Source organism: Bos indicus x Bos taurus, chromosome 14, assembly GCF_003369695.1.
Source record: "Bos indicus x Bos taurus breed Angus x Brahman F1 hybrid chromosome 14, Bos_hybrid_MaternalHap_v2.0, whole genome shotgun sequence".
Taxonomy (NCBI): Eukaryota; Metazoa; Chordata; class Mammalia; order Artiodactyla; family Bovidae; genus Bos; species Bos indicus x Bos taurus.
The window spans coordinates 52,189,670-52,211,081 of NC_040089.1; the positions used below are offsets into that span (position 1 = coordinate 52,189,670).

Genomic DNA, 21,412 nt, shown 5'->3' on the forward strand with positions numbered 1-21,412 from the left:
TCCCCATTTACCAAAAAAAAAAAAAAAAAATTCACTGAGGTTCAGAGAGTGAGTTAATTTATTCAAGGTCAGGCCCTAGCAGATGTTTGCGACTGTGGCTCAAATCCAATTCTGTCTGAAAGGAGATTAACACTGTGCCTGGTGCTTAGGAAATACCTAGCAGGCATTACTGCTCATTAATATTCCAGAGGAAAGACAAAGATCTTAGTCATATTTATTAGTTACAGTGAAGTTCTACAATTGCATCAGTTTATATTCTGATTATGCTCCCAAGAACCACATCTAAGGTCACACTTCCAAAAAGCAGATGATTTATACAAGTGAAGAAGTGAGAAAGAAGAAAGAAAAGTGGTATGTGAATTCCCAAAGAGTTCCAAAGAATAGCAAGGAGAGATAAGAAAGCCTTCCTCAGCAATCAATGCAAAGAAATAGAGGAAAACAACAGAATGGGAAAGACTAGAGATCTCTTCAAGAAAATTAGAGATCCCAAGGGAACATTTCATGCAAAGATGGGCTCGATAAAGGACAGAAATGGTATGGACCTAACAGAAGCAGAAGATATTAAGAAGAGGTGGCAAGAATACACAGAAGAACTGTACAAAAAAGATCTTCACGACCCAGATAATCAGGATGGTGTGATCACTCACCTAGAGCCAGACATCTTGGAATATGAAGCCAAGTGGGCCTTAGAAAGCATCACTACGAACAAAGCTGGTGGAGGTGATGGAATTCCAGTTGAACTATTTCAAAATCTGAAAGATGATGCTTTGAAAATACTGCACTCAATATGCCAGTAAATTTGGAAAACTCAACAGTGGCCACAGGACTGGAAAAGGTCAGTTTTCATTCCAATTCCAAAGAAAGGCGATGCCAAAGAATGTTCAAACTACTGCACAATTGCAGTCATCTCACATGCCAGTGAAGTAATGCTCAAAATTCTCCAAGCCAGGCTTCAGCAATATGTGAACCGTGAACTTCCTGATGTTCAAGCTGGTTTTAGAAAAGGCAGAGGAACCAGAGATCAAATTGCCAACATCCGCTGGATCTTGGAAAAAGCAAGAGAGTTTCAGAAAAACATATATTTCTGCTTTATTAACTATGCCAAAGCCTTTGACTGTGTGGATCACAATAAACTGTGGAAAATGATGAAAGAGATAGGAATACCAGACCACCTGACCTGCCTCTTAAGAAACCTTATATGCAGGTCAGGAAGCAACAGTTAGAACTGGATATGGAACAATAGACTGGTTCCAAGTAGGAAAAGGAGTACATCAAGGCTGTATATTGTCACCCTGCTTATTTAACTTATATGCAGAATACATCATGAGAAACGCTGGGCTGGAAGAAGCACAAGCTGGAATCAAGATTGTGGGGAGAAATATCAATAACCTCAGATATGCAGATGACACCACCCTTATGGCAGAAAATGAAGAGGAAAGACCTTCTTGATGAAAGTGAAAGAGGAGAGTGAAAAAGTTGGCCTAAAACTCAACATTGAGAAAATGAAGATCATGGCATCTGGTCCCATCACTTCATGGCAAATAGATGGGGAAACAGTGGAAACAGTGTCAGACTTTATTTTTTTGGGCTCCAAAATCACTGCAGATGGTGACTGCAGCCATGAAATTAAAAGACACTTACTCCTTGGAAGGAAAGTTATGACCAAGATAGATAACATATTCAAAAGCAGAGTCATTACTTTGCCAACAAAGGTCCGTCTAGTCAAGACTTTGGTTTCTCCAGTGGTTATGTATGGATGTGAGAGTTGGACTGTGAAGAAGGCTGAGCACCGAAGAATTGATGCTTTTGAACTGTGGTGTTGGAGAAGACTCTTGAGAGTCCCTTGGACTGCAAGGAGATACAACCAGTCCATTCTGAAGGAGATCAGCCCTGGGGTTTCTTTGGAAGGAATGATGCTAAAGCTGAAACTCCAGTACTTTGGCTACCTCATGTGAAGAGTTGACTCATTGGAAAAGACTCTGATGCTTGGAGGGATTGGGGGCAGGAGGAGAAGGGGACGACAGAGGATGAGATGGCTGGGTGGCATCACCGACTCAATGGACTTGGGTTTGGGTGGACTCTGGGAGATGGTGATGGACGGAGGCCTTGCGTGCTGTGATTCATGCAGTTGCAAAGAGTCGGACACGACTGAGTGACTGAACTGAACTGAACTGAACTGATGTACATTCCCATTTAAAAGGGACATTGTCCCCCTCTGGCTATCCTCATTTCCTCCTATAGGAAGAAAGACTCATTTTAAAGTGGAGATTGAAATATGTTTTATGTAAAGTCCTCTAATTTTCAAAGAAAGCAACTAATCTTGAAGAGATCATTAAGGTACTGTAGTCCAGTAAATCACTTAAGTAGGTCAAATTTGGCTTGTAGGTCAGAATTTGCCACTTCAGTGGTTTACAGGAATTTCTCCTTTTCCTCAAATAAATCTGTCTCATGTTACCCATTTATTTGTTTGTTTAGTCTAGGAGAGTCTATTAAAGGACCAGATATTAAGCATATTTATCTCCAACTGTTTCTCAAGTGTGTCTTTCCTTTAACCCAGGAAATCATCTTAGTTACATACACAACACACACACACACACACACACACACACACACACACACACACACCCTGTACTGTTTTCTGTCCTTAAAGTTTCTTTTACTTTAAATGTTTTCCTGCTCTTTTTTCATAAATCTTGCACTTTCTTTCAGACTTGGCACCAATAACTCTATTATAAAATGTTTTCTGACCTCTGCATAAAACATTTAAAAATGTTTATAAAACCATCAATTTTTTAAAGCTTTATCTGACTTCCCTATATTAAATACATTCCAGCCCATCCTCTAGGCACTTGCTATAGTTTTTTTCCCAAGTAAAGATGAGAGAACATGGGTTATCTATTCACTGTTCCAAAGATGTTTTAATTATGTGAACTTTGCCTCTCTAAATGTCTGTAAAGAACAAATATTTTATTCAGGGTGATCTTGTAGTTTATTGTTCATATCTAAGATGATTTTTGAGAGTAACAGGGACACTGTTAAAAATTAAGCTGAACAATAGCTATAAACTAGAACAATACTATCCAAGTCAGTTTGTATCATTATTTTAATGGAGTCAGGTATGCATTCTATTCTCTTTCCACTCTCCATCACCACCACAATGCCTGTTCCCCTTTTGAGTGAATAGCTGTCAAATAATAAATTAAGAAGGAATGAGACAGCCAATAGTAGCAAAATAACCTTAAGCAACAAAATACAACCAACAAAATGTATTTCAGTAAACTTGGTACAAAGTAAGTGTAACTGAAATCTAGGTCCCATACCAACTTCATAATCATTGTCAAGCCTCTATCAGCAGCCTCATGCCTTCTATTTCACAATCTATGCATTCTTTGTAGTCTGTCACTTTGCCACTTGGTACTACAATCTACAAGGTGCTTTTGCTTAATCAGAGTTACTTAAGTCTGACATCGCCACCTCATGCTGTCCTGTGTTCTGTCCTTGGTTCTCAGCAGTCAGCCTCTGTATCCCCTACTTAAATTTAATCCGCTTGGCTCATCCCACTTTAGTTCCTCAGGGAGGATATCTTTAGGTATCATGCTTTCATTTGCCCACAGAATAGTTGATTTTGACAGAATATTTTCTATGTCCTTAACTTTTAACCTCTCTGTTAAGAATTTGCCCCTGCTCATAATACAAGATGCCAAGGCCCAAAGCTTATACTGTTGACAATTCTCAAGGAGATGGATTCCTTAATTATGAGAGGTTGATGTCTCTGGCCTTAAAGAACTGTATGGTGCCCTTGCATTCATTCCCATCCTTATTATTACCACTGGCACTGCTGTAGCCACTCACTCCATTATCTGTAGCTAGACTTTTGTCAACATTTCCATCTGACTAATGTTTTGAAAACATAAATCAGACATTCCTTCCTGTTTAAAATTTTTTAATGGCTACACAGTCATAAATTTAAAATTGTAGAGTTACATTTAAAGCAATTTGCACCCAGATTACCTGCCAGCTTCATCCCTCACTATTCAGTTGCATACATCTAGTCATCTAACTACTGTCCTGAGAAGACATTGGCCATTCACATTTCCAGTTCTTTTGCAAACTTTTTTCCATGTTCCTAGTATGTTTATGTCCACATTAAAAAAAATCCATAATTCTTAGTCATTTTCCAAAGCCCAGGTCAAATGATACTTTCATTACTGATGAACTTCTAGACAGAATAGTCATTTTCATATCTGCAACTCCCTGATACTACGTGTGTGTTGTATAGAATGGCTATATAACCTAGTTTGCCCAAGACAGTTCTGATTTATGCCTCTTTTCTGGGCATCCTGACTAGTTTGCCATTTGGGCTGTATTTTCCATTTTTAACAAAGTATCATTATTAATATTTCTGTTAAAATAACAGATATATTTATTAGCTGTATCTTTGTATTTGATCTCATCGGAGAAGGCAATGGCACCCCACTCCAGTACTCTTGCCTGGAAAATCCCATAGATAGAGGAGCCTGGTGGGCTGCAGTCCATGGGGTCGCTAACAGTCGGGCACGACTGAGCGACTTCACTTTCACTTTTCACTTTCACGCATTGCAGAAGGAAGTGGCAACCCACTCCAGTGTTCTTGCCTGGAGAATCCCAGGGGCGGGGGAGCCTGGTGGGCTGCCGTCTATGGGGTCGCACAGACTCGGACACGACTGAAGCGACTTAGCAGCAGCAGCAGCAGAAGCAGCAGTAGTGTGTGAGGTACATTCTCAATGCTCAGAGTAATTATAATACCTGATTAATTTTGCAAGATGAATATACTGCAAACCCATCTCTATTTTCCAGTCTTTTGTGGATTTCAGATAACTTAAACTTTCTTTTCATGAGTAACATATCGGTCACTTGAGGACAAAATAAAAATATTCTCAGATATTAATGTCTAACCCATTCTGACCTTGGAATATAGTGGGAGAAGTATTTGATGCTGTTGCCTTGCCAGTTCTTTTGTATAACAGCAAGTTATATCATAATCTATGGTTTGAAAGATACATAAAGCTGTCAGGCCATGAGCTAGCCATATAAGTGAGAAATATGTATTCTTGAAATACACACAGAAGTAGAAGTTGAACAGATGGGCTATAAAGCTATAGTCTGAATGTCTTTGCCATGAAAGTGTTTGTTATTTATTTTATGAGGTAAATTAACAATAATTTACTTTATCATAGAAATATTATTTTATTATTTTAAAATAGATGTTTATGGTAGTTGTGGCCTTATTTAAACTCCACATTTAAGGAGAAAGTATAAACTGAATATTCATTTCTTAAGAAAGCTAATTACACCATGACCCATGACGTACAAAAGAAAGTTCACCTGAAGGTTGCAGTGAGGAAGAGCCCAAGCCGAGATTAAGAAGGAGGTCAGAGAAACTATTATTGTGAAAGTTGAAATTGAGCTCAAAAGGATAGCAGGAAGGGATCTAGAAGAATATTGTTTTTTATAATTTGTGAATCAAAGCATCTTAGTACATCCAGAAACACATTTTAAACAAGCAAGGAATCCCACATGATCCCACTCAATAAAACATATTTAGGTAAGTGGTAAAAATAATTTTAGTGGGTAAATTATGTATGGATTGGTTATTTTTATGTACAATCAAGTAATTAGTAGAATACAGAACTAAATGAAACTTTCTTGGCTTCTGTGTTATATTAACATTTTGTAAGGTATGGTGGGGCTCATTTTATACTCTAAAATATGAAACATAATTAAATGGTGATTGGGAGTCATAATACACTGATAAAATCTGTCATTTTACATTACCTGATTAATTAAATAATGTAGTTGATTTTTTTAAAGTATCTAACTACTATAGGCATGTTCTTTTTGTTTGAATGTCTCCTTAAAAAAAAAAATGATTGTTTGAATTGTTTCCTAAATAAAATTTCTCCCTGGTTTTAGATTTATCCTGGAGACTCTGATATCATTGGTATTAATAGACCAATTTTTCCTAATAACATGTTAACCTCAGGTGAAACATGGGATATTTTGATTGAGAATTTAATATATATGATATTAAAACATGAGATTTAGACCTAATAGTATATTAATATTTTAAGATGCTGATCCTTGGTATTTTTCTTTTAGGAACAAATTGTCTACAAATTTTAATATGATTAGCTGTTGAAATACCTATTTGGATTAACTCTATGGTTCTTAGACTTTTGTTATCTACATACTAAGGATTTTGTACAACTTGTTTGAAATGTCTGCTAATCATCATGCTTTTTACATTTTAATGTGCTAATCATCAAAAATCCCAATAACTTCTCAATTAAAACTAAAAGAAAATTAATGCTGAAAATGCACCTGGCACACAATATATGTTAACATATATGGGGATCATAGTGATATCATTAACCATGTGAAAACTATAAGACATAAATCTGTTTAAAAAAAAAAAAACATGATTTTTCACCTAGAACAAATGAAAACTCTACTGAACTAATTTTGTCACTTAGTTCTAAATTCTCTTCTACATGTGTGGAAAGTGTTAACATGCCAGCTTCCTTAGCAGAAGAACGTCCCAAATAACAATTTTAAATTTACTTAGACTTTTTTTTTTTTTTTTTAATGGTCCAGCATATGTGTTTCTGGGCTTCCCTGGTAGCTCAGCTGGTAAAGTATCCACCTGCAATGCAGGAGATCCTAATTTGATTCCTGTGTCGAGAAGATCCCCTGGAGAAGGGATGGGCTACCCACTCCAGTATTCTTGGGCTTCCCTGGTGGCTCAGATATTAAAGAGTTGCCTGTAGTTCAGGAGATCTGGACCACAGATCTTTCCGAGATTGGAAAGATCACGTGGAGGACATGGCAACTCACTTCTGTGTTCTTGCCTGGAGAATCCCCATGGACAGAGGAGCCTGGTGGGCTACAGTCCATGGGTCACAGAGGACCATGTGCATTTGAAAAGATAAGAATGTACACTTGCCATTATTTGGAATTAAATACCAATGAGATACACTTGGTTGATAACACTATGCCTGAAGTGTTCTATATTATTATTGATATTTGTCTACTTATTTTTTAATCTACTAATTAAAACCATATTGATAATCAGTTTTTATTGGACCCATCTGTGCATTCCACCATCATTTTCCCCCTCTATTTAATTATTAGTTAAACATTTTGGAGGTGGGGGTGTACTTGCTCTAATATTAATAACATACATTTTTCAATCAAAATCTACTATCAAATTCTATTACACAACCTCACATATAATGTAAGAACCTTACAATAATGTACTTCTTTACTTTGGAAAATTGTTTTCACAAATCTTACTTCTATTTATGTTAACAGCATATAACTTTTTTTTAAAACTTTTAAGCAAACAATTATCTTTTAAATATTTTTAAAAATGAGACAAAAAACATATATTAAAATTATAGTATTAAGGATAAACTGTTTTGTGATAATAGTACAAATATAAATTTGGGTGACATACAACTTCATGACAAAAACAAAGCTCTTATTAAATTAGAAAAAGATAATACAATTTGAATTGGTTGTGGAATACATATGATTCATAACTTCAACCAAATAATTCTATCAAAATAAAACTATCATTAAAATTTACAAATATTTTTATGTATAGCAAAATAATTGAATAACCTTTTCTTTATGTATGACAAAGAAATGCTGATTTGAAAATAAATATATAAATTTTAGTATATCAGTACTAGTTTCTGCTTTTGCTGCTCATTGTCATTCAGACTTAGGAAAGTTTGTATCTGAAGCACTGTTTTTCATACACAACCAAAATTGAAATATTTCAAAAAATCATAATCTAAGACAATTTCGTAAGTTTTATATTGTGAAAAATTTTTATCAAATAAAGGTGTCCAAAAAGAAGTAAAGATTTAATATCTGTGAAAATACTTAAGCTGAAATATTTACACATTGTTTTATGACAGAAGATCAAATTGAAACTTTCCTCTATTTCAAAGAACTAGCTCTATGCTTACTGGATACCTCAATACCTATAAAGAGAAAACTTTCTCAATTAAAAATATTATAGCTTGTGGAGACATTTGTTGACATACCAACAATTTAAAATATATTGGAAATAGCTTTAACAATACCAATAAAAATAAGAATATATTGAAAACCATATACTTAAGAAAAGAGTAAAATGGCATTTGTGGTGGTGGTGGTTTAGTTACTAAGTCACGCCCAACTCTTTGTGACCCCATGGACTATAGCCCACCAGGCTCCTCTGTCCATGGAATTTTCCAAGCAAGAATACTGGAGTGGGTTGAGTAAAATGACATTGCTGCCAAAGTCTGCCAAGTCACTTCAGTCGTGTCCGACTCTGTGCGACCCCATGGACTGCAGCCTACCAGGTTTCTCTGTCCATGGGATTCTCCAGGCAAGAACACTGAAGTGGGTTGCCATTTCCTTCTCCAATGCATGAAAGTGGAAAGTGAAAGTGAAGTCACTCAGTCGTGTCTGACTCTTAGCGACCCCTTGGACTGCAGCCTACCAGGCTCCTCCATCCATGGGATTTTCCGGGCAACAGTACTGGAGTGGGGTGCCATTGCCTTCTCCCTAATGACATTAAATATGTCTAAAAAATCAAATTAAAGAATGTACACATGTACCACAAGTGATTATTTTGCTTCTCTTATTTTTAATGTTTAATTAATTCATATAAAGAGGATGTTTTTGTGTGAATAGATATATGGCATTTTAACTTTTTATAAATTATTTTAAGTAATTTTTGTATAGATAACTTTTGAAAAGTTCATCTATGTAAAATTATAAATCAATACATATTTTAATTATATAATATAAATCACTTTTAGCTTTTTATTTCATGCCCACAATTTTTCACTTTGTATGACAAATGTTACCTGATTTTAATAAGCATTTTATTATATTAAAGACATATACATATCTGCTATCCCTCTTAGATTATGTTCCTTTGATGGACAAGATGTTATCCTATTAATATTTATATAACCAGAACTTGGCATTACACCTGGTAGTTAGTAAATGTTAAGTGAATCTGTATTGAAATTTTTTATAATATAACATTAGAAACACACTGGTATTATGTGCTATCAGTCAGAACTATGTAAAATATTTGTATGTTTCTTTATCTTTTTTTTTGCTAATTAATTCTGTTAATCTCCAAATATTGGAATTCAACTCAAATTAGACTTTTATATAATCCTTTATAAAGAAACCACCTGCAATGCAGGAGACCTCGGGTTGATTCCTGGGTCAGGAACATCGCCTGTAGCAGACCATGGCAACCTACTCCAGTATTATTACCTGAAGAATCTCCATGGACAGAGGAGCCTGGAAGGCTACAGTCCATGGGGTCTCAAGGAGTTGGACACAACTGAGCTACTAAGCACAGCACATAATCTTTTATAATCTTGGATATAAAGTCAATTTCCTGTATAGATAGGTACCTTTGACAGTCTTCAACCTAACAGGACTGTTGATTTAAAAATCATTAGACCAGTGATTTTATCCTCACTTTGTAGCACAAGAATTGATGGTGGTATGGAGGTGTTATTGTTCAGTTGCTAAGTCGTGTCTGAGTCTTAGCAACCCCATGGAGTACAGCACGCCAGGCCTCCCTGTTCCGATCTCCTGAAGTTTGCCCATTTCCATGTCCATTGAGCCGGTGGTGCCATCCAACCATCTGATCCTTTTCTGCCCTCTTCTCCTTTTGCCTAAAATCTTTCCCAGCACCAGGATCTTTTCCAATGGGTCAGTTGTTGGCATCAGGTGGCCAAAGTATTGGAGCTTCAGCTTCATTATCAGTCCTTCCAGTGAATATTCAGGGTCATCTTATTAAAATGTATCTCCAATACCAAGCATACTTGGCTTCTAGTGGGTTTACGACAATTACCTGGTGAACAAATGAGTAAATATGTATTTTTAACATTATGTTTATATAAAGTACTTGGAAGTATACTAGAACACTAGCTTTGAGGTTTCTTTTGCATCCCATGTATGGAATATCTCTGTCATCTTGTCATCTACTGTAACCTTATTTGCCATATCATTAAGGTGTTTCCGAATCATAATGAAATTCTAAAGATAGCCACATTGCTGAGTAGCTGGCAGAGTGTAGGCCTAATAATGATGTTGAACTTTCTTTATAAAATTGATGGACCTCATACACAGCAAGGACTCAATCAAGGGCAGAACTCTCCAGGGTGAAATCCACCTCTAGGTTACCATCTGCATTTCAAATATTTTCTGATTGATTTGATTCTCGATGAGATTTCCTTCCAGGTTAAATATTCCTACTACCCAGGTTGATTTCCTTATTGATAGTGAAGTGGAGAATATAGTGTCATTTCTTAGTCTATACAAAAGTATAAAGCAATAAAACTGAAGAGGACAGTATAAGGCCTTGTGAATGCCAAATTTGGACCATGACCTTGCTGAAGTTTCTTGACATATTGCAGCAAAAATACAACTACTTCTTAAAGTACACAGTGAATAGTAAAATCTACTGGTCTTTATCTTAGAATTGACATTTTCATATCATATAATTTTCAATTATGCAATGTAATTGTTAGAATAATACTTTAAGATTTTTTCTAATACTAAATCAGTCAGGTAAATGATCACTATGTCAGTTTTACTGATGAGGCAGACAAAATTCAGGAAACTAAGGCAATCTGATCAGTGTCCCTTTCTCACTGCAGTGCAATTCTTCTGCTTTTGATAGTATTATTTATCCAATTATATCAGATCTGAGGCTTTTCAAAAGTTCTTGAGATAAACAAGTTTATACCAAGAAATCAGCTTTCTGAACAGAAAGGACACACAAGAACTTTTAAGTGATTTTAGTGTATTTTTTCTTTGTTGTACAAAAAAATGCCATAAGAAAACTGGAGTATTAATTAGGCCAAGGTAACCACGATGGTAATTCAAATGTTATCTCTGAAATATCATCCATAATATATTTGAAACATGTGCATGTGTTAGTTAGGACTGTTTTTTAGGTGAAATGCACATTTCTAATTAAATTAGATGAAAACAAATATAACATGAGAAGTCAGAAGTATATTTGCAGTACTGATGAGTTATAAAAATGATGATAACTCAGTCATTTTCCGTAGTATTTAGTGCTATCTATATTGTTCTAAGAATGGCCTCAGGTTATCCAGATAGAGTAATACAAATTAAAATGCAACATAAATGTTGTTACTGCACTTGGAGTAAATGTTTCCCAGTATGAAACAAATCCTAAATTATAAATAAAGCTTAAGCATACACTGAAATGACTAGTTATAGTTTCATTCATTCATTCATTTCACACATATTTACTTGAAGAACTATTTTTAACTCTTATGAAAGATTCTCTTCAATGTCTTATATATGAGGACTGTCTATCCGTAGAGTGTAGCAAAGCCTGATTTGATAAGGTTCCATGTTGCTTAACAATAAATGCATTTAACTCTTTCAGTGGATTTAGACTATGGGTAAAGACTGAAAACATTGTAAAAACAATTCCTAAGTAATACTAGTATAAACTTTCCTCACTTGAATATAAATTCTTTTTTAACATAGCCCCTTCCAAAGCATCTTTAATTACATACAAAGACATATATATATATATATATATATATATATGTAATTAGCATAAATGTATATGGCTGATAAAATTGGAGACAGTTGTATAGATATGTCCCTCAGAACAGATGTTTAATATGTGTTCTACTAAAGAAAGGAAGGGAATGAGAAAACAGTTGGAAGAGGATAGGGATGTAATGAAGAGTTTGTTTATTTAAGATGGAAGTTATAAGTCATATTTGTATGTTACTGGTTGTGACCCAGTACAGAAGGAAAACCTAGTGAATTAGAAGAGATGAAAAATGTTTAGGAATAAAGTCCTTTCAACACAAGAACTAGGGTTAGCCTTACGTAGAGCAAGGGCATCTTCTTTATTGCAACAGGAGAGAAAGCAGAGAATGTGGATACAGATTCCAGAGGTGAGGATGTGCCTACTTTACTGCTTCTATTCTCTTAAAGAACCGTAAGGAAGAAATTTGTAAAAAAAAAAAAAAAAAAAATGGGAGAGAGCAGGAAGAAGAGAGAGAATGAGAAAAACAATTGAAGGGAAATGTCCTTGTTACTACAATTACTTAATACCATTTGGCACATACATGGCTAAATTTGGCATTCTGTGTGATGTGCTATTGCTTCAGTTGTGTCTAACTCTTTGCGACTCCATGGGCTGTAGCCTGCTAGACTCCTCGGTCTGTAGCATTCTCCAGGCAAGAATCCTGGAGTGGGTTGCTGGGTCCTCCTCCAGGGAATCTTCCAGATCCAGGGACTAAACCCACATCTCTTACTCTTATGTCTGCTTCATTGGCAGGCAGGCAGATTGTTTACCACTAGCGCCACCCGTGAAGCCCAAATTCAGCATATATCAGGTTAAATTTTATTTTTATTACTTCTAATAATACCTACAAAATAACCTTGAGTCTTTCTTTTTTGTTTCCCTTTATAGTGAAATATCAGGAACAAGAAATGGGTTATAAACTGCTCTTGCCTTTCTGTTTCGAGCTAGTTCTAACTTTTTCGGCCCAGTTCTTTCATTAAGAAACAACTGTCAAAGTTCCATTAGTAGGGCATGCCTTTTTATTGTTTTATCTGGTAATGTGGTAGATTTGTAATGAGACAGTGTACTCTAATACTTAGGAGCCCTGCTGTTTCTTGAGTTCAAATTCCACATCTGCTAAGAATAAGCACATAATATGACGGGAAGCTTGTATTGCTCATTTAAAATAGGGATGATAATACTTAATAAGAATTTGTGTTTTAGTCTAAGAGTATATAAACTTAGCTTCTAGTAAAGTGTTTTGTATAGTATATGCTCTCAATAGAGACAGTAATCATTATCATCATTATTTTATTCATATCTATTCTAATTGTCATTCGTGTTGCATATAGTTGTTCAACATATATCTCTTTCTTAGATAAACAGACTTTTTTTCAGTTTGACACAATGTATACCAGTGGAATCCTGTGAATAAGACTACATTGTTAATATCTGTGCAATTTAAGTAAGAAATTAATATATTTAAAGTTAAGTGTTATTAAATATGTAGGTTTTTTGATTTCTCCTGTAGGGATGATAGGCAAGTAAGGTAGTTTTTTTTTTTTTTTTCTGATTTTATAATGACATTTAAGGAGTAATGGCACCCTACTCCAGTACTCTTGCCTGGAAAATCCCATGGATGGAGGAGCTTGGTAGGCTGTAGTCCATGGTGTCGCTAAGAGTCGGACACGACTGAAGCGACTTAGCAGCAGCAGCAGCAACATATTTTAGAAATTCCCATTGAAGTCATGATTTCACTTGCACTCCATGCTATGGTTCACACTCTCAGTATATTTTATTACAAAGTTTCTATCATTTTTACTTAAGAAATGTCCCTCAGTTATGGTCTCATGTGTGCATAGGGCACTTTGTCCACTTTAAACAGCTATGTGATATAGAGCAGGGTTATCTTTTTTAAGCCTCAATTTTCTCATTGGAAAACTATGGGTAATAATAGAGTCCAGATTTCTTGTGAATGCAATGAGAATCAGCGCATAGTACAAGTGTTTAAAAGATAGTAAGTCTCCAGTAAATATTACATATTGCTTTACTAATCACATTCTCTTCTATTTATATACCTTTTCCCTGTGACTATTACAGTTTCTATTGAAAAATCAACTGGTCTAAGAGCTGTGAAACACATGGTAATTCCTATTCTTTACTAACCAAAATATAAATGTCCATTCCTTTTGGGGAGAAAGACAAAGAAAGGAAGTTATTTTTTTGTTGTCAATTTCATTAGGCTTTGAAAGTTAAATCCAAGCTTTATTTAGATAGGATAGAATTTAAGCCTATTATATGCACTTTCTAGAATGTTCCTTTCTTTATATCATTGCAGATGAGGCAAGGTTGTTAAGAACTTTTATCTCTTAGATTTGTGCTTACCTTACATATTTTTAAGAAAAATCAAGAATATCATACTTAAACCTAATAGAAAAAATGCAGATATTCATTTCAGCAATCAAAATTTGAAGTAATTTTAACTGAAGAAATTAATAAAATAAATATAAATTATCTATGTTAATAATTTGGTGGCAAACATATTATTTCTAATGTGTAGCTTTTTAGATTTTATATATATAAAATAGTTGATAAGTTAAAATACTTGGTAGCAAAAAACACCCTGTGTTTATATATATATATATATATATATATATATATATATATAAAAACAGCAAAAATAAAAGCAAATGAGAATTATTTATCATGAGAATTTATGTTCCATAAAATTAAACAATAAATGTCAAATGAAGATTCTTAACCTATTTTTACACATGTGCCTAATACTTACTGTTTTCTAATATAATTGCTTTTAAATCACGCTAATTTTGTGGGATTATTTCAGCCCATGGCGTTTTAAATGGTTATTTATTTTCTTTAATGTCTATAGCTTTTGTTTTAATACATAAAACAAAAATGATTGATGCCAAAATAAATGTTTTTTTGCCTACCCACAAACACAGTGAATAACCAGTATAGAGATTAAACTTTGAATAAGTAAAGAAAATAAGACAATAGCATTCACAGCAAGTAATTGTTTCTGTGTATATTTAGCTAATTGCCTTTAGAATTGAAGTAATTCCAAGAAGAAAAATACTTGGTCTTTTACTAAACCCTATCGTTCTCTATATTGTTTTAAAATCTTATTCCTAATTTATTTATTAATTAAGAGAAAAGACATAGTACACTTTTACCACATCTCTTCCTTCAAGTCAACCAGCCCCAAAGGCAAATGAATATTTTTACATTTTTAGCTGTCATATGCGGAGAAGGCAATGGCAACCCACTCCAGTACTCTTGCCTGGAAAATCCCGTGGACAGAGGAGCCTGGTAGGCTGCAGTCCATGGGGTCGCTAGAGTCGGACACGACTGAGCGACTTCACTTTCACTTTTCACTTTCTTGCATTGGAGAAGGTAATTGCAACCCACTCGAGTGTTCTTGCCTGGAGAATCCCAGGGACGGGGGAACCTGGTGGGCTGCCATCTATGGGGTCGCACAGAGTCGGACACGACTGAAGCAACTTAGCAGCAGCAGCAGCTGTCATATTGAAGCCTTCTGATTTTAGTTACTAGGTTCCAATTTAAATCTTTAAGTATAGTAACTCTGATGATAGGGCCCAAACATCTTTTTTCTCTCAAATACTGGTAAGCCACAGTTATACTAACTGCATTCAATATTTGTGTAACATTGCTGTATGTACATTTTTACTTTTGAGAATGCTCATACTAAGCTTCAAGTTTTTTGCAGATGCAAGAGTCCAGCACATAGGAAGCCTCAACAACAATGACAAAAACAACAACAAAATTAACTGTTTTCATTATCTTTTATATCATTCTGCTTTTCAGTTTGAAAGCTGTAGCACATTTTACATTTATATCACTCCTTTCCAATAAAAACTTGCTTAGTGTAAATCTTATATGTAGAACATCCCAATCCACTTTTATATTGTAAAGCCAGTTGATAGATCAGTTTTAGTGTTAGTGGAAAGCATCCCAGAGCAATTCAAGAAAAACTTAATAACTGAGTTTATCACAAAAATTTACCAAAAAAGTGTCTATCAATATTAAAAGATTGTAATTGCCAGAACCTGTAATCCCTGATGGATGTTCTGCTAAGGACCACTGATAGGTATTAGAGAACAAATCCACTTGGCAATTGGAACCATGCCCCTGCCCCCCTTCCCTCCATATTCTCCCATATGAGTTTGATTTTTATTCTATTATCAGCTAAAAATAACTCAAAAAATCATTTGAATATTTTAAAATAGACATGTTTATGCATACTATAGCATTTCTGTTTAAGGATATACTCTGTATTTTTAATAATTTCTTAATGAGTTTTATTATATTTAACTGAGAAAGAAATTGTACCTCAAGAACAGTTAACAGGTAGAAGAGGACATTCTCCTGTATCATTTAAAACTTTGACTTCTGAAATCAGACTAACTGGGGTGTAAACCTTGGTTCTGCACTCTGATTTCTGTAATATTGAAAAAGTTACTTAATCTTCCTAAACTTTAGTTTTTTCACCTCTAAAATATTTAAGAACAGTAATGGCACTTGACTGATTGGGTTGTTAGTAGAATGAAATGAATTATACATGTTAAGTCCTTGTCCGTGGCTATTGCTCAGAAATGCTAGTTTATCAGTACAATGAAGCAACTGTAAGATTGCTGACGATGTATATAATGATCCCTGGTTTTAATTTAAGTGATAGGTAAAATGACATTTGTAGTCTACATTTTGTAATCTTTTTAAAAAGTAACACTGTAAAAATAACTTTCTTTCACTCTTTCCAAGAAGATATATAAAACAATTTGTTCTATTCATTTTGTGTATGTTATATATGTGTGTGCATATACATATTGGAGAAGGCAATGGCACCCCACTCCAGTACTCTTGCCTGGAAAATCCCATGGACGGAGGAGCCTGGTAGGCTGCAGTCCATGGGGTCGCTAAGAGTCAGACACGACTGAGTGACTTCACTTTCACTTTTCACTTTCATGCATTGGAGAAGGAAATGGCAACCCACTCCAGTGTTCTTGCCTGGAGAATCCCAGGGACGGGGGAGCCTGGTGGGCTGCTATCTCTGGGGTCGCACAGAGTCGGACACGACTGAAATGACTTAGCAGCAGCATATACATATATGTGTGTGTGTGATTATGTGTGTGTGAGTGTATATATATATATGAAATCATTTTTTGTAATTTCAGCTTTTATGCATACCACAGGATTAGAGTGTTTGTTATTTTTTAAATTGATATAGTTCTCTTGATTCCCAAATGACTTGGAGAGTCGAAACCTTACAATATTTGTGTGAGATCCTCTGGTTTCTTTCTTGTGTATGTATGTGTATTAAACAGATGAGCTACAAAAAGAATGCCTGGTGTATTAAAACAGATTGATTGGTATATTGATGAAACTATGTATCTATGTATGTATGTATCTATCTATAGATACCTACCTACCTGTGTACCTGGTTATTAACCTACTAGGGATGTATGCAACAGAATCTCTTCATAGGTGCCACCACTACACAGTGTGAACAATTCAAAGTCTCTTCAGTTTTGTGTCTGCTTATTTCCCCTTTGTATTCCTAGCACCCAACACAATGCCTGGAATATATTAAGTTAGTGAATAAATGAATAAATACTAGTTGTGTGTCTGTAATGCAGCAATTTGTGTACTTTAATATGCAGTTTAAAAAATAATGTATACAAGTACTGAAGCCTACATTTATGAATATAGTTTAATAATAGCTTAAATGAAAAAGTTAATACTTTCTTTGTCTTGATACTTAATTATCATATGCTTTAGAGTAAATCTGCTTTCTTTTTTTTTTTGTAAGAATCTTCCCAGCATTTGGTGTTATCATATATATATATATACATTTTATTTTAGCTAACTTGATAGGTATCTCATTGTGGTTTTAATTTGCATTTCTTTAATGGTTAATGATGCTTAACATTTTTCATGTGCCATCAGGTATCCCCTTTATTGAAATGTTTTTTGCCCATTTTGTAGTTGGATTTTTTCTTCTTTTTTTTTCCCCCCAGTTCTAAGAGTTTTTCATATATTCTACATACAAGTACTTTGTGGTATATAGGCCAAGCAAATATATTCTTCTAGTTTGCAGCTGTCTTTTCATCCTCTTCACAATGTCTCTCACGGGGCATCAAAATAATGAATTTTGAGTAGATTTATTATTTAGCTACTAAAATGTCATGTTACTGCTTGAAGCAAGGTAACAAATAAATTATTTATGAAAAAGCAATTTAAAAGTATTTATTTTGCAGGTATTTAAAAATTAGCAATATTTTTTCAAATATCAAATTGAGGTATTGTTGATTTACAATGTTATATTAATTTCAGATGTACAGCATAGATAATTTTTATATATTATATATGCAATATGTGTGCGTGCTCAGTCATGTCCAATTCTTTGTGACCCTATGGACTGTAGCCTACCAGGCTCTTCTGCCCAATGGATTTTCCAGGCAAGAATAGTGGAGTAGGTAGCCATTTGCTCTTCCAAAGGATCTTACTGACACAAGGATTGAACTCACATCTCTAGCATTGCAGTCGGATTCTTTAAATGCTGAGCCATCAGGGAATTATACCTCATTTAAAAAGCAACAAGGATATATTTGTATAGCAAAGGGAATTATGACCCAGGCATTTTTAAGTTATTTTTTTAAAGATGTAGAAGCATCTCAAAGATGAGGTCTGGAACTTTGAAAGTGATTTTGGTTGGCATCAAAACTAAAAGTTTGTTTCTATTTGTTCATAGGTTCTGTTGCCACTGCGTGTCGTGACCCAGGGGTTCCCATGAACGGAACTCGAAATGGAGATGGACGAGAACCTGGAGACACTGTGGTTTTTCAGTGTGACCCAGGATATGAACTTCAAGGAGAGGAAAGAATAACCTGCATTCAGGTAGAAAATCGATACTTCTGGCAGCCCAGCCCACCAGTTTGTATAGGTATGAATTTAGAACAATTAAAATTTTATGCAACTGTGAAATGATGGTTAAAAACTAGTTTCAGTGTTATTAAGAACGTTATTCTAGAATAGGTTCTAGATCTCAGAGGTCTATGACCTTCCAAAAAATGCACAAAATTGTAAATCATTATTTTTCCCCTGAGGAGAGAGTGGGTCTATAATTTCATTATATGCTTAGTGGTTTTAACACTCTTTTAAAAAAGTTAAGAATCAAAGTTCTTGAAAAACCTTCATCTTGCCTTATCTGCTACGTTGTTGTTCACTGTTGTTCAGTCACTAAGTTGTGTCCAACTCTGTGTGACCCCATGGACTACAGTACACCAGGCTTCCCTGTTTTTCACTATCTCCTGGAGTTTGCTCAAACTCATGTCCATTGAGTCATTGATGCCATTCAACCATCTCATCCTATGTCACCCTCTTCTCCTCCTGCCCTCAATCTTTCCAGAATCAGGGTCTTTTCCAATGAGTAGACTCTTTGCATCAAGTGGCCAGAGTATGAGGCTGCCAAAGTATATATTATCTGCCAAACAAATGTAGTTATCCAACACTTTTAAAATTTAAAGAACAGATTCAGACACTGTATTTGAAATGGGTCATATTTATCTTGCCTCTCTAATGGCTATTTCTTCTAAGAAAGAAAGTTGTATCAGAATTTAAATTTGAGTTTTAGGGCTTTGATTTTTCCTTCAATCCATGTATTCCAGATCAGTTTTTATTTTGATGATCTAAGGATTTGCAACCACTTGGTTCATACTTCCAACTCTCTGTCTTTTGCTTCCATGCCCTGTTCTTGAATCTTCAGGTTAAACTCTTGAAAATCAAGACACACATTATTTCTTTACCAAGTGTGAGAAAAACTTTATACCACCTTTAGAATGAAAATAGTGAGAAAATATGCTGTGTAATCTTAACAAAAAAAGATCTCATCATTAAGGTTCTTACATTCAACTAATTCAGTCTCAAACCTGTGGTTCAAGTGCTTTTAAATTGGTGTCATCTAGAATATGTAATACATTTTGACTGAAATTTGTATTGTCTACTCAAAACTTTATTTATATGCATATCCTTTCCTTTGGTACACTGTAAGCAAGTAGAGAGAAGATTCCATTTCTTGTTCATTGTATTTCTTCTAGAATGCAAATTTAGCACATTCAGGAGAGAAAGACTTATTTTTGTTCTCTTATATCTAACTCATAAATACATTTTCACTAATTATTTCACAGAGTCACATGATAATAGGGAATGAGTGTTTAGTACTTAAGCACTCAATTATTCAGATTTATTTTATTCATTTTATATTTCTTATGCATGAGATGGAAACTCAAATTCATAAGTGTGTCCTACACATTGTTATAGACATGGAGGATTTAGCATTAAAATAATATAGAAGAGTTCTCTGTTTTTGTGAACCTACTCCTAGTAAAGTGAAAACTAAACAGTCTGGATTTTCATATCACATATTTTGCATTTTATAGTTTGGAATTAACAAAAAGCACTCAATATGGAAAATGAAACATATCTAAAGACTCAAACCAGCCAGGGTTTGACTTCTAGGTATTTCTAGACTTCTGTAGAAAATGGGACAGATGATAAGGACAAAGCTTATTAAAGAGGCTGAAAAAAATGCACAGAATAAGTACATACCTTGAGCCACTTCAGATTTAGCCATATTTCCCTTTACAATTTATTATTTCCATTTATACCTATGTTGCTCACTATGCATGTATCACTGAAAGATTCTAAATAATCAGATATCTATTACTTTGCATTTTATTATAACTTCACTCATAAATGCAGACAAAAAATACAAGGAAAAAATGCTTTCAAAGGAAAGACTGAAACAGTGAAATGTTCATTTATTTGTGTACTGCACAGATTATCTAGAAAATGCCAATTAAACAAAAATACCACATTCCAATTAATTGGAATCTGGCTGAGCATCTTGTAAAGGGCATCTGTGTAAAGAGAAAATGACAGAACTTCAGAAACTTACTTGGAATTTCTTGATTTATTGTGATTTTTTTTCAATTTATTTAATTTTTAAACTTTACATAATTGTATTAGTTTTGCCAAATATCAAAATGAATCCGCCACAGGTATACATGTGTTCCCCATCCTGAACCCTCCTCCCTCCTCCCTCCCCATACCATTCCTCTGGGTCGTCCCAGTGCACTAGCCCCAAGCATCCAGTATCGTGCATCGAACCTGGACTGGCATCTCGTTTCATACATGGTATTTTACATGTTTCAATGCCATTCTCCCAAATCTTCCCACCCTCTCCCTCTCCCATAGAGTCCATAAGACTGTTCTATACATCAGTGTCTCTTTTGCTGTCTCGTACACAGGGTTATTGTTACCATCTTTCTAAATTCCATATATATGCGTTAGTATACTGTATTGGTGTTTTTCCTTCTGGCTTGCTTCACTCTGTATAATAGGCTCCAGTTTCATCCACCTCATTAGAACTGATTCAAATGTTTTCTTTTTAATGGCTGAGTAATACTCCATTGTGTATATGTACCACAGCTTTCTTATCCATTCATCTGCTGATGGACATCTAAGTTGCTTCCATGTCCTGGCTATTATAAACAGTGCTGCGATGAACATTGGGGTACACGTGTCTCTTTCCCTTCTGGTTTCCTCAGTGTGTATGCCCAGCAGTGGGATTGCTGGATCATAAGGCAGTTCTATTTCCAGTTTTTTAAGGAATCTCCACACTGTTCTCCATAGTGGCTGTACTAGTTTGCATCCCCACCAACAGTGTAAGAGGGTTCCTTTTTCTCC

The 21,412-nt window shown here is 34.8% G+C and overlaps 1 protein-coding gene across 2 annotated transcripts in view; it reads left to right on the plus strand.

The window, feature by feature from the left end:
- The window catches only part of CSMD3 (CUB and Sushi multiple domains 3), a 1,467,857-nt gene that overhangs the window by 1,095,108 nt on the left and 351,337 nt on the right, over window positions 1–21,412 (plus strand). For both annotated transcript variants that reach the window (XM_027561290.1, XM_027561291.1), the window contains one exon: window positions 18,417–18,608. In XM_027561290.1, the coding sequence (XP_027417091.1) occupies window positions 18,417–18,608 (192 nt within the window). The remainder of the gene's footprint in view (window positions 1–18,416; window positions 18,609–21,412) is intronic.